Source organism: Sinohyriopsis cumingii, chromosome 17 (assembly GCF_028554795.1).
Source record: "Sinohyriopsis cumingii isolate HCF-2022 chromosome 17, ASM2855479v2, whole genome shotgun sequence".
Taxonomy (NCBI): Eukaryota; Metazoa; Mollusca; class Bivalvia; order Unionida; family Unionidae; genus Sinohyriopsis; species Sinohyriopsis cumingii.
Window position 1 is genome coordinate 1,858,975 of NC_142977.1, and position 15,752 is coordinate 1,874,726.

Here is a 15,752-nt window from a genome sequence, read left to right on the forward strand (position 1 = left end):
AATGTAACATGGTTGAATGTATGTTGTTCACTTCAGTAATAGGAATGTAACAAGGCTGAATGTGTGTTGTTCAATTCTGTAATAGCAATGTAACAATGCTGAATGTATGTTGTTCAGTTCTGGAATAGGAATGTAACAAGGTTGAATGTATGTTGTTCACTTCTGTAATAGGAATGTAACAAGGCTGAATGTATGTTGTTTACTTTTGTAATAGGAATGTAACAAGCTGAATGTATTTTGTTCAATTCTGTAATAGGAATGTAAGAAACTGAATGTATTTTGTTTACTTTTGTAATAGCAATGTAACAAGGTTGAATGTATGTTGTTCACTTCTGTAATAGGAATGTAACAAGGCTGAATGTATGTTGTTCACTTTTGTAATAGGAATGTAACAAGGTTGAATTTATGTTGTTCAATTCTGTAATAGGAATGTAACAAGCTCAATGTATTTTGTTTACTTTTGTAATAAGAATGTAAGAAGGCTGAATGCATGTTGTTTAATTCTGTAATAGGAATGTAACAAGCTGAATGTATTTAGTTCCATTCTGTAATAGGAATGTAACAAGCTGAATGTATTTTGTTTACTTTTGTAATAGGAATGTAACAAGGTTGAATGTGTGTTGTTCAGTTCTGTAATAGGAATCTGACAAGGCTGAATGTATGTTGTTCACTTTTGTAATAGGAATGTAACAAGGCTGAATGCATGTTGTTTAATTCTGTAATAGTAATGTAACAAGCTGAATGTATGTTGTTTACTTTTGTAATAGGAATGTAACAAGGTTGAATGCATGTTGTTCAGTTCTGTAATAGGAATGTAACAAGGCTGAATGTATGTTGTTCAATTCTGTAATAGGAATGTAACAAGGCTGAATGTATGTTGTTCAGTTCTGGAATAGGAATGTAGCTAGGCTGAATTTATGTTGTTTAATTCTGTAATTGGAATATAACAAGTCTGAATGTATGTTGTTCAATTCTGTAACAGGAATGTAGCTAGGCTGAATTTATGTTATTTAATTCCGTAATAGGAATGTAACAAGGCTGAATGTATGTTCTTTAATTCTGTAATAGGAATGTAACAAGGCTGAATGCATGTTGTTTAATTCTGTAATAGTAATGTAACAAGCTGAATGTATGTTGTTCAGTTCTGTAATAGGAATGTAACAAGGGTGAATGCATGTTGTTCAATTGTGTAATAGGTATGTAACAGGACTGAATGCATGTTGTTCAGTTCTGGAATAGGAATGTAACAAGGCTGAATGCATGTTGTTCAATTCTGTAATAGGAATGTAACAAGGCTGAATGTATGTTGTTCAGTTCTGGAATAGGAATGTAACAAGGCTGAATGCATGTTTTTCAGTTCTGTAATAGGAATGTAACAAGGCTGAATGCATGTTGTTCAATTCTGTAATAGGAATGTAACAAGGCTGAATGCATGTTGTTCAATTCTGTAATAGGAATGTAACAAGGGTGAATGTATGTTGTTCAATTCTGTATGTATTTTCATTGATGGGGTCTGTTTTTAGATAATGTTTGGGGGCAAAGAAAAGGGTTATGATTGATTGGGTATGTTTTTAGATAATGTTTGGGGGCAAAGAAAAGGGTTATCATTGATGGGGTCTGTTTTTAGATAATGTTTGGGGGCAAACGAAAGGGTTATGATTGATGGGGTCTGTTTTTAGATAATGTTTGGGGGCAAAGAAAAGCGTTATGATTGATCTGGTCTGTTTTTAAATAATGTTTTAGGGCAAAGAAAAGGGTTATGATTGATGGGGTCTGTTTTTAGATAATGTTTGTGGGCAAAGAAAAGGGTTATGATTGATGGGGTCTGTTTTCAGATAATGTTAGGGGGCAATGAAAAGGGTTATGATTGATGGGGTCTGTTTCAGATAATGTTAGGGGGCAATGAAAAGGGTTATGATTGATGGGGTCTGTTTTCAGATAATGTTAGGGGGCAATGAAAAGGGTTATGATTGATGGGGTCTTTCTCTAATAGTTTTGTTGCACATCAAAGTAATTAAGTTTTTGATTGGTTTTTAAAAAATATCTTTTAGCAAATAAAAGGACTGTAATTGATGAGGTAGTTTTTTTAAATAGTTTTTAGAAAATAAAAAGGACTGATGCAGTGGAATTGTTTTTAGTTTTTATCAGATAAAGGACTAAAATCGATGTTTTATTCTTTTTTTAGTTTTAGTTTCCTTATTCATACAGTCTCCATTTTTAATCTTAATTGTTTTCTTTTTTCACAGACTGTCTATTGAGTTAAAAAAATTTAACTCACTTGAAGAAGACTTCTTGTGCAGACTATGACAACATTGAAGCTATTCACCTTTGAAAGACTATGACAACATTGAAGCTATTCACCTTTGAAAGACTATAACAACATTGAAGCTATTCACCTTTGAAAGACTGACAACATTGAAGCTATTACCTTTGAAAGACTATGACAACACTGAAGCTTTTCACCTTTGAAAGACTATGACAACATTGAAGCTATTCACCTTTGAAAGACTATGACAACACTGAAGATATTCACCTTTGAAAGACTATGACAACATTGATTCTATTCACCTTTTTGAATATGACTAAACATGTATTTCTATATACGTATATATGTCTATATTTATGTACATATGTCTATATATATATATGTCTATATATATGTATATATGTCTATATATATGTATGTATGTCTATATATATGTGTATATGTATATATATGTATGTATATATATGTATGTATATGTATGTATATATATGTATGTATTTATTTATATATATATATATATATATATATTAGAAAACAGGATAAATAAAATCATAACAGTAAATTACAAAAAGTGTAAGATATTACATATGTAATTTATGCAAATTAAAACCAATCGATAATTTCAAAATCCAGTTAAGCTTTTGTTTTAGTTTAAAAATTATGTGAAATAATGGAATCTGTTCTCCTTAAAGATGCTTTAGTATAAAGATAACAAATTAAAATTAAAGTACGAACTGAAAAGTGGATATTATTAACACCATCATCATAATAATAAACAAAACCCTAAAGAAAAGAATGTGTAAAATAGTTTGGATTTAAAATGTACCTGCAGACTTATGACTGGATTTAGTCCTAACATTTTTGTTGTGTCAACAACTTTTTGCATCTGCCATCCACAAAGGTTGCTCACTCCGAAGTATCGTATTTTCCCGCAACGAACGAGATTGTCGAACGAGCGTAAGGTCTCCTCTATTGGAGTACCATTATCCCAGTTATGAATCTGCAAAACAAAAACACGTTCATATTGTGCAAAAATGATTCAAGATTTATTTTGATCATGGACATGAACGATGAGGGGGTGGCATCATGGAAATTAATTCCATCTAGTCAGGAATATTGGTCGGCAAATGAGAATCAGTGGATGGTTATTAAATGTGTGTGATAACATACAGTCAATGGGTGCTTATTAAATGTGTGTGATAACATACAATCAGTGGGTGGTTATTACATGTGCATGATAACATATAATCGATGGAGGGTTATTAAATGTGTGTGATAACATACAATCAATGGATGGTTATTAAATGTGTGTGATAACATACAATCAGTGGGTGGTTATTACATGTGCATGATAACATATAATCGATGGAGGGTTATTAAATGTGTGTGATAATATAGTCGATGGATGGTTCTTAAAATTATGTGACAAAATACAATGCAAGCTATGAAGATTCATCTGTTTTATGTGCATATGGGTGATATTCTGAAATGACTCTTTCACTTTTTAAAGTTTGAATTAAATTTTCCAAAAAAGTTGTAAAGTCCTTTTAAAGGAACAAACTTTCATAAATTAGAAAAATATACAATTTATGGATATTGAAGCTAGATACTACATCCTCATTTAATTCATGCACGATTTCAATGCTATTGAAATTCTCAAATTACATTTTTATGAAAACGCAAAGAAAATCCGAACGAAAACAGAAGTCAAAAAGATTTACACATGTACAACTATCCTGATCTACAGTATTTTTGTGTACATTACAGAGTAACTTTTTGTACCAAATTCATACACACATTTTGGCAGAATTTTAATTTATAACATAAGGATCATCAACCATTTCTAAGAACTCATATTACTTCCAGTTGGTATTATAAGGTTAGAAAGGCTAATAACTAGTAAAAGTGAAAGAAACCTCAGATAATTAGTGGAGAAACAAAATATATATGCACGCGGAATGTGAGGTTGAGTAATCTTGGGTAATCTGGAGAATACAATTAAAATAAAAAGCATAACAAATATAATGGGCACAGCAAGATAGTTCGTCATCTTCACATACTATCACAGAAAAGGAGCTGCAACAGCAGCTTTATCATCATCATCTCCATTATTATCATCATTATTATTATTATTATTATTATTATTATTGCTATTATTATTATTACCTGATAGAGATCAATGTATGTCATCTGTAGACGCTTCAGACTCTCTTCACATGCCTCAACAATATGTCGTCTGCTCAGTCCCACTTTATTCACATTGGTCTTGTCTATCTGAATTCGCGCCTTTGTCCCAATCACAAATTTCTCTCAGTCCTGTCTAAGTGGCATTAATCAAACATTGTTAATGTGCAGGTAAAGTACTTTGACAAGTAATAATGTCTGACTGAACATTTTAAGAATGAATCATCATTATCGTTTTGTTGTCTAAATTTGTAATACGCGTTCATCTAGGAACAAAAGGAAGATTACACTAATGGATAGATCGATGCATGTATCAAGAACTTAAAGGTAAAATGTCTTTGAAGCTTATACAAGATGTTGAGTGGTTTATGGAAAATCATTTAAAAATAGTTACATATGCATGCACCTTTAAACCATATGTATGTATGTATGCATGTATGTATGTGTGTATGTGTGTGTGTGTGTATGTGTGTTTGTGTGTGTGTGTATGTATATATGTATGTATGTATGTATGTATGTATGTACTACATGTCTGCAGCATGATGCCCCAGTGCTAAACATCACTATAAACTGCTACATTACAGACGTCGTAACGATATGACTGAAATTTTTTAAAGCTACGTTAAAAACCAAAATCACATCATGACACATGTATGTATGTATGTTTGTATGTATGTATGCATGCATGTGTGTGTGTGTGTGTATGTATGTATGTATGTATGTATGTATGCACGTATGTGTGTGTATGTATGTATGTATGTATGTATGTACTACATGTCTGCAGCATGATGCCCCAGTGCTAAACATCACTATAAACTGCTACATTACAGACGTCGTAACGATATGACTGAAATTTTTTAAAGCTACGTTAAAAACCAAAATCACATCATAACACATGTATGTATGTATGTTTGTATGTATGTATGCATGCATGTGTGTGTGTGTATGTATGTATGTATGTATGCACGTATGTGTGTGTATGTATATATGTATGTTTTATTGGAATAAGAATTTCACTCGCTGTGAAATACAGTCTTTGATCTTGGATAAAGCTGTTTTCATCTTGAGATATTTGCTTCATGTCAGTATATTATACCGAGATATTCACTTCGTGTTAGAGTGTGTTAACACAATTTTCACATTCTCCGTCCAGATATCCATTTCATGTGTGAGTGTGAAAGCACAATTTTCACATTATTTCATATCCATGGTTATTATCTTCACAGAAGAAATACATTATTTCATATCCATGGTTATTATCTTCACAGAAGAAATACATTTTTGCTATTTACAAACTGAAGTTTACGTTAAGAGAAACGTGTGAAGAAAGAATGTTTTAAAAGTAATGCATAAACAAAAGTTAAAAAAAGAAGATGTTCAGAAAGTAAATATTACTTTTGCAGCCAGGTTCCAATGATCTCTTCAGATTTTCCATAACTGTAGGCATAGGCTGTGTCGATAAAATTCCGTCCAAGTTCTGCATACTTGTCTAATATAGCATGTGCTGCCTCTTGGTTGCAGAGAGTTGGTGCAGCGAAACCCTGAATAGTATATATATATATATATATATATATATATATATATATATATAATTTCTTGTTCTGAAATATATTTTTTTCATCTAAAGGTGTATATATATATAGTATATATAGTCCACCAGTTCACCTACCTGGGCTTTGTGGTATCCTCTGATGCCAAGATCGACGGTCTCTCTAAACACCCCAAGACACCCCAGGACTCTCAAAGAACACCACAATATTACATATATTGGCACCAAAACGTACTAAGAAGCAGAAAAAAAGCAAAAACACATACAGACATTGTTACCATCAATGATTAATAGTATTGGTTGATGTCCCTATTTCCAATAACCTACGGAAACTAACTTTTATGCATCAAATCTCTTTAATTTTGTAATATTATTAAACAATTTCCTTATTTAATGGCTATGCACCATACTTTTCTCATTTAATTTGTTATTAACTGTTTATATACAAATTTTAATTTTAAATCGTGCATCAACATTTTTTGACAGATGTTTAGAATACATGACCAAAGAGAGTTACAAGCTCCACGCGAGTGATTTCCCTTGATTTTATGTAGCCGTGAAGGAAAGTCGCTCTGTAATTCCTTTCGATTTTACATCAATGTCATGCTTGATAAATCAGATGTAATTTATCTAGACTGTCTGATTCTACAGGCCATATAATGATTGGTACAGTCGCATAGACAATTAGTTATCAACAGTAACTCACAAATCACCAAGTCGTTTAATTCTCTGTATGAATTACTCTGTCTCAATAGCAACTCCAGAGGACATGCCAAAAATATTACCCAAATTACAGACTGATTAAAAGAAGAAAAACGATGAAAGACACATAACTGGTTTATTTTAGAAGTTATTAATGTTTTTGCAAGCATATAATAGAATATAAAAGGTAGATTTTCATCGTTTTATATTTATTTAATATAGCAAATTTCTAGCTGAAATCAGAAAAGAATATATATGAGCTATCGAATTTACATTTATTTTTACCAAAATAACTTTCCAGTGTTTCCATAAAGAAAATATAAAATTAACTTTTAGGAAATCAGGCCATTATCAACACTGTCAAACAACAATACATATTTATTGACTGTTGAGTTCTCTAGCAAATCGTGCTTTCTTCGCATTATATTTACAAAACAAATTGCATAAAGAGTTATTGACGAGTAAAACGATAGTACAACGTATCAAAGAGTTATTGATGAGTTAAACGATAGCATAACGTATCAAAGAGTTATTGATGAGTAAAACGATAGTATAACGTATCGAAGAGTTGACGGAAACAGTACAAACAAACATCCGATATGTACTGATCCTGTCCTTCTGTCCACAGACGCTTCTTACAGAACTTACAAGAGCTTTCTGGAACATATTGCTACAGAGCTTGATAGAGGTGTTAAGTCCGTGGAAGTAAGAGTGTCTGAAATTATGGAATTTGGAAGTGATGATTAGAAGAGTATAACCGAGCCAATAGAGCCTGTATTTTCCTCGGTTACACGCTATCTTTGCACTAAACATCTGAAGGATAATGTCAGGCACTTCCTTCAAAATAAAATATGGGTGGAAAAGGGTGAACTTGATATAATACTGACCCAAATATTTGATTTGGGTGTCATCACAGACGCAAATACTACAATAGATTTTGAAAGTCGATCGGAACTTTTGGAAACAGTCATCAATGAACAGCATCCAACATTTGCACCATACTTTATAAATAACTTGAAACCAAAACTACATAAATATTTTTTCAAAAGAATAGCTGCAAAATTACTGAACGCGTGAATTTGACTAATGACAATGCATCCATTAATAACATTCTACAACTTTTCGTTTGACTGGAAACCACGACACGCGCAAGATCTAATACATAAACTTTTCAGCGTGACACAGCTCCATTTCATGGTTGATAGAAGCGCTCTTTACGACAGCGCGAATTATCAGTTAATGAAAAAAGAACACATTTGTCACATACATGACAGCGTCTGGAGGTGCAAATCCGAAAAGATAACCACAAAGATTTTAGGAAACGTCCTCAAGGACATTAAACATATATAGAAATCAAAGTACATGTAATCACTAAATGGAAAATACACAGTAATTAATAAGGTTATTATTATTATTATATACTACTAATTATAAAATATATATTGTGTTTTGGAAAGTTAAATGTTATTAAGAATTTACATGTATCTGTAATCATAGTATTGATTTATTGTATAGAAGATTTAGCTACTAACTTCATGCTCATTAATAACTAATTTAGAAATAATTTTGGAAACTACAGAACATTATATATTGTCATTTAAAGTCAAACATTTAATACTTCGCAATTACTTCAAACAATGTTGGAGTCAGCCTGAAATATTGAAATTAGTAAGATGTTTTTACTAATCGTTAATTGATTCAGTGTTTAATTATTTACATTATGATCTAAAAATAAAGAAATTCTATAACTGTATGAAGTTGGTAAGCTTGAAGGAAAAAAAATATATATATATACTTTTATACTAAAATGTTTGAATATACAAGCATCGTCTATGCTACTTGGTATGTTCAATTCAGAAATAGATAAATAAATAAATATTTAAGAGAGGAAGACTGACAGAATAAAAAAGGATAATGAATCATTATGCTAACCTATATCGCAAATGCGATGCTGTCATTTTCCGCATATATTACAAGACAAAACAAGCTAACGAGGCCTGACATGATTATATTATTGGACACAAGGATAAAACGCTATTGTCACAATTAACACATTTCAGTTCATATTGTACCAAAATATATCCGATCGAAATGTCACAATATAAACTGTAATTACTTTAAATTAATCCACAATTTACACACCTGTGTGGCTCTTTTTTTTATACAAATTTAAAGCGTGTGGTGCATTTAAATTTCAAACCTTTTTATTTTCATTTAAATTAGCGTGCATTGATTAACTTAATAAAAGTGACTTTGATTATAATTAACTGTTTACATCTTTTTCTTTTATTGCAGACATCAATTAATAATAATGTGATTAGTGGAAATGACCATTAGCAGTGTGCCAATTATTGTTTGTAAAACAAATCGGATTTTTTATGCAAATTTCTAGTGTGCAGTAAATGTGATTTCTTTTCATTCCGATTAGCTTGCATTCATTAACTTAATAAATGTGACTTTAATTTTAATTAACTGTTTACATTTTTTTCCAGCGACTTAGAGATGTGTTGGTATCTTCTTTAATTGTAGACATCAATGAATAATGGCGTGATTAGTGGAAATTAATATTAGTGCCAATTATTATTTTCCATATGCATGAATTGGGGGCGAATTGTCCCTTGACTGGAGTTGAAGTGTCTTGGGGTCAAAATGTCTAGGGAATTTTCTTGGGGTCGAAATGTCTTGCTCCCATGTGGCATTGCTACTTATTTATAAATGTTGATAAATATTCACGTTACTGCACCCGAACACTCTTCGTCGAAATGAGTTATTTCCCTTGGCAAATCTTTGACCTCGCTACTTTTTCTGTTAAATAAACAATCGCTAAATATTCACACTTTTTGTTTCAGTGTTTGTTTGTGTTGTTGCTGAAATTTAAAGTAGGTAATTGATTGAGTCTTGATGTGTTTTTTGAGAGTCTTGGGGTGTCTTGAGGTGTTTAGTTAGACCCCCAAGATCGACAAAGAAATCGACAACAGACTTGTCACGGCAAACAGCGCCTTCGGCAGACTATATAAATGAGTCTGGCACAACGCCAGTCTCAAGAGAGATACAAAGATCAGCGACTATAGAGCTGTCTTACTGATCACCCTCCTATATGGCGCCGAATCCTGGGACACCTACAGCAGCCACCTACGCCTCCTTGAACGCTTCCGTCAGCGCTGCGTCCGTACCATCCTCAACATCCACTAGAGTGACTTCATCACCAACACTGAAGTCCTCAAACAAGCAGGGATCACCAGCGTTGAGGCCACGCTCATGAAGATACATCTTCGCTGGGCAGGGTATGTGTCCAGGATGGAGGATCATCGCCTGCCAAAGACTGCAGTGTATGGTGAGCTGTCAACTGGCCACCGTGATAGAGGGGCACCTCGAAAGAGATATAAAGACATCTTGAAAAAGACCCTCACCACCTGTGGCATCAATCACCGCCAATGGGCATCACAAGCTGCTGACCGTGAAAGCTGGCGACGTAGAGTTCACTAGGCCGCTGACACTTTTGAAGAAAACAGACAGGTAGTCTAGGAGGAAAAACGATGGCGAAAAAAAAAGAGGGAAAGATCGGCAGCACCCACCACAACCCAGACATTTCCCTGCGGCCTCTGTGGACAGACGTGCCTGTCAGGTATAGGGCTCGTCAGCCACAAGCGAGCGTGCAATAGACATGGACATTCCCTTTCCTAAGCGAAGTCAAGCTAATCAACAATATTGATGCCAAAGGCAAAATCAAGTTTGCCAGTTACATATGATAATGTTTCCAAATTTACTTATCGCTGCTGCTACGAACTCAAGATTTACTCATGGAGTGTTATTTTGATAAAATATACTAACTGCATAGGGGCCCCAAAAGGCTGACTGGTCTTTAACCTTAACCCTTATGGATCACCGCCACCTCTGACTGCATGGGTTCGAGACTTGGGTTCAGCCAGTGTGGTTACGTTAGTAGACTTTACATTAGTCTCCAGTGCCTCGGTGGTTCTTTCTGGGGTTTTCCCAGGTTCATCTTTCACCAGATATACTCTACGAATTGCTAGCCTATCTTGTGCTGAAAAATGGCGTTAAACACTAGAACAACAGCAACAACAACAACTAACTCTAGCAGACGTCGTACTATCTGTGGATCAATTTATGGCGAACTGTCCTTTTACAAAGCTAATGCCACCGACAAGATTCTAAAACATTCTTGATTTAAGATGTAACAGAGGTCATACAAATGATGTCAAATAAAGCAACCATCGACTAAGCACCAAAAGACTAAATATGCACATATATCCAAGTATTGTTATTTTGGATGGTTTGTCTTGTATTTCTTAATTTCATATATCAAAAGATCGTTCCGGTGGCCTTGTAGTTAGAATATCCGCCATGTCATACCAAAGACTTACAAAAATGGTACTAACAGCTGCCTCGCTAGGCGCTCAGCTTTAAGAGATTAATGTTAGAACTGGTCGGCCTGGTGTCACGATAATGTGACTATGTGGGACATCAAGCTACATGTCTGCGGCATGATGCCCCAGTGTTAGACATCACTATAAACTGCCTCAATGCAAACATGGTAACGATATCACTGCAAAATTTTTAAAGCTACGTTAAAAGTCATAATCACACGTATATCAAAAACTATGTTTTGAATCTCACCAGATGGAAAGGAAAATAGCATTTAACTTTATTTGCTGTCTGTGGCAAGCAAGAAAAGAAACAAACATTATTCATTGTGTGTCAGTAGTTATACGGGCGATTGGGTGATACATCCTTATTATACAGGGACCCGTAGGTTACTATGCGAGAGCCTCTTGTGGGAGAAATTAAAATTATATAGGCTGTTTGATTAATGTGGAAATGTTATTATAGGGACAACAGTCCTTATTGGGAAAAAACTGTTGATAGCGACAAAATTTTTTATATTGAAAAACGAGCTTATTATTATTAAAATGGTGAAAAAGAAAAGGTTTGACAATTTATATGGACAAACGAGAAAGGTAATGTTAAAATGATTAGGGAACACACACACCTACCATTCAACGAACAGAGTTAGATTGGATTACAGGGATGTCTCGGCGACCCAGACTATTTTTTCCAATTTGATGCAACATATTTGTGTCTGCTCTCATAAAGGCTTGTTATTGTTTGTCGATGCGGACGGGTATTGTTTTTTTTTTTTCTTTTCTTTTTTTTTTCTTGTTTTTGTTGCACAAGTGTTTCGTTTCCTTGGGTCAAAGCGGCATCATTTAAAGCATGCTATCAAACAGTCACCAACGGTTTTAAGACAGTTGTTACCGTACATAAGGTTGGTTTTATTTAACTTGTCTCTTACACAAACAATAAAGTGAATCTTTCGCTCAGTTACACAGGGTAATGAAAATACTTGGACAGTACGCAATGAACTATATTTTGTCATGAGAAGAAAAATACATTTAAGACGATGAGCAATTTTTATGGTAGTCGTTGATATTCAGGGCTTGCCAGGATGAATAATTTCTACCAAAGCGGCTGTCATGCGAGCCCAATTTGACGTCTTTAGCATCGTTTGTTTCTTTTGGGCAGTATGTGACGTTCCAAACAAGTGAACAAACTCCATTATTTTGTGTTCGAGGGTCACTTCATTTTAAAAGTTGACTAGTCTTGGAAATATATCTATTATACCGTTGAGAATGTGTTGATACGTTAAATATATAACTGAACCTATTACTCTGCGTAAGATCTCTCCAATGGCCTAAGTGGTTAGAGCGTCTGCCTCGAATGCGGCAGGTCGCAGGTTCGAACCCTGTCCAAGTCATACCAAAGACTTATAAAAGCTGAACTAACAGGTGCTTCCACCGCTCTCAGCATTAAAAGATTCAAGGTATAAGTGGCCAGCCTGGTTTTAGGATAATGTGACTGAGTGGGACATGATGCCACATGTCTGCGGCATGATGCCCCAGTCCTAGACGTCCATATAAACTACCATAATGCAGGCATCGTAGCGATATGACTAAACGCGTTAGAGCTACGTTAAGAATATAAATCACACACACGCACACACACACACACTGTATTTATAAAAGTTTCAAGTCATTGGAAAATTAACGGATAGTGACAGAAGTAAGTACAGTCCGGAACAGTTCTCGGTTCTGTGCGTGTCCAGATATTGCACGTTCTTTGCAACTGCCAGCGGCATTTTCATTACTGTTGTTACTACTTTTATTTTATTTTGTTTGAAAACAGTGACATGAAAACTCTGAAGAAATTATAGGTAGAGAGATTTCAACATTTTAATTAGAAAATAAGATATTAGAGCAAGCTATAACTAAGCGGAACAAGGCAAATCTAATTTCAAGACAACTCTAATTTCAAGGCAACGCTAATTTCAAGAAATATTAGTGAAATAACTTCATTACAAATCTGTAATCTTTGTGTTTAGGGTTTTGAGTTCAAACTAATACGTATTAAGTATATTGTAATCACAACTGACTCAGATTCAAATTTTTCTTTTAAAAAGAGCAAATTCTTGTCCCTAATTAGTATGTCATCAAGTTGTTGAATATGTTGCTGCATGACAACGCAAAGTATAACTTAAATATTACTGCATTATTTTGTACTATATATAATAATATAATGCAATATAATATAACATAATACACTATAGCTTAGCATATCATAACATAACATAAAAATTCATATCATATCATATCATCTCATATCTCGTATCTCATTGCACACTGATGCAGTGAAGGCATGAATATGCGTCCATATCTTTTAAAACATAATACATATATATTATATTGTCATTGTTATTGTTGGTTGCAGTCACATATGTCCAAATGACGTCATGACTTGTGATTGTACATTATGAATTATACTGCCCTACCTTTGGACCTTGCAAAATAAAATGCGCGTTACATTAGCAACTCCATTAAAAAGTATAATACATTTAAAAAAAAGTTAATTTTATAAATTTAAATCAGAAAAACCTTAAAATGATGAAAATCAAGTGGCTTAAGTATTCTAAACTTTCTTTCATAGGTAGATATTCAAGCGTGAATGAGTATATATAACATAAAATCGTTGCGGTTCTATTAATGAAAACATGGGAGCCTAAGTAATTCATTTCGTAAAGCGTCCGACTCGTAATCTAATGGTTAAAGTTTTGACAACTTCGCAGGCCTCAGTGTATTGGAAATATGTTTCATTCCAATTTAGTTGGCATGATATAGCCAATAATGTCTTAAAAGCATTGCAGGAAACAGCCAAGAACTCACCAAGACATGATATAGGGATCGTTCTAGATAGATAACTAGATAGATAACTGCTTATGAACAAGGTCATCGGACCTCTTTATGAGTAGTTTCATTACTCATGTCATGGAATTTTCCTCACGGGGCGATGAATATGACCGTTAGCTAATAAGATGACCCGGTTTTATAGCAACTCGAGGGATTGCATTCAAACGTGTAAACATTTTCTGATTTAATGTTTGAAAAACAAAACAAATATACATTGCAAACATACTTTCCTTTAAGTGTAACGGGTAGGACTTGGCGAGTCAGTTAGGATGACTCAAATGGTAGAGCGCCCAACGATAGTTATGGAAGTTCCGAGTTCGAGCTTAGGTCCAGTTGTGAACTTTTTCCTGCTAAGTTTGTTATCATTGATATGACTACACGTGTGCATCACCAAATGGCAAGTGATGGTGCAGTTAGGTGGAAGTTTAGACCTTGAGACACAGGTACGTATCCCAAACATGAAGGGAGACATTGTAATGGGTACACCTAAAATTGTAGTCTCGAATGACTCAAATGGCAGAGCACCCGTCCTGAGTTAGGGAGATCCCGGTTTCAAGCTCCGGTCCGGCCATGCAATTTTCCATGTTATTTAAGCAGGTATGTTCACGATTTCCTAATTTCAAACATATTCGCAGTTATCAATGTTTCGGATCTGCTCCGATCCACATTTAAATTTACAATAAAGAATTGCATAGAAAGCTATTTTCAAGGATATATATCCTTGCAAATTCAAAGGAAAATGTTACTATAAGAAGGTTGACGTGGCTGTTGTTCTATTTCAGTACACACAAACTGAATTCAGTCTGCTTTATATGCGTGCATGTTGAAGAATTAACAACTCGCTAAGCCGTTTATGAAAATTTATAAAATAATTATGAAAAGATGTGTAGGTGTTTTGTCTTCAGAGGAAGAGTTAGATTTTGTGATTTAATTTTTAATAAATGCTTTTTATTAATATATAATATAAAACTTTAACATAGTTTTTGTATTGTAACAGTTAGGTTACACTGGTTTATAAGAGTTATACGAATAATACAAAACAACTGAAGAACCATTAGGGAGCCATCATGTTCATTATTATTTAAAGTGTCTACTCTTATATAGGAATGCATAAAATGAAACCAAATTCCTCAAAAATATCTGATACAATCTATCAATTTAAAGGAAACTTTTTTATTCCTGTTACTAGGGAGTTGGTTAGATAAACACATATATGTAAAACAAGGCGTGTTCAACTATATTGCTAACAGTTTGGAAACAGTGGCACGACAAGTTAGTTTTGGGCTCCGCCATGATCTTCGTGTGTTTTTGCATAATCCATTACGAAAATGAACATAGAAATCCGAGTACGTCCTCATAATGTTCATCATTGTTAAGAGCCTTAAGACCAATATCTGTTAGCAAGAATTTCAGTACTTCAGTTTTATTTCCTAATCAATTTAACATATTTAAATGAGGAACATTATTTTGAGCAAGCAACTAATGTGTGCAAGAGAATATATATCACATCTTAACAACATAAAGTGATGTATGTCAGACACACAAACAATGTGCTTCCGGAATAATGGGCTGGTTTCGCTCACTACTGAACTTTATCTTTTTCATCTTAAGAATGCCTAAAAATATTTATTCAGACAAAGTCACTCAGCTATCACCCCGGTGAGTATTTTAGAACAAAACTTAAATGATCTTCATCGACTTGCACTGGGGCAAGCCTAAAAAAATCTAGTTCATCAAGACTATTGCGTGAAGCAGAAAGATCTTGGTGGATAGAGTCACTGTCAATGGC

At 33.9% G+C, this 15,752-nt stretch overlaps 1 protein-coding gene across 1 annotated transcript in view; it reads left to right on the plus strand.

Moving 5' to 3' along the window:
• LOC149777645 (uncharacterized protein C05D11.1-like) overlaps nucleotides 1–3,062 on the plus strand; it is a 104,878-nt gene extending 101,816 nt beyond the window's left edge. The window contains exon 23 of the mRNA XM_089938705.1: nucleotides 2,247–3,062. Coding sequence (XP_089794831.1) covers nucleotides 2,247–2,307 — 61 coding nt within the window. The 3' untranslated portion in view covers nucleotides 2,308–3,062. The remainder of the gene's footprint in view (nucleotides 1–2,246) is intronic.
• The last annotated feature ends 12,690 nt before the right edge of the window (nucleotides 3,063–15,752 follow it).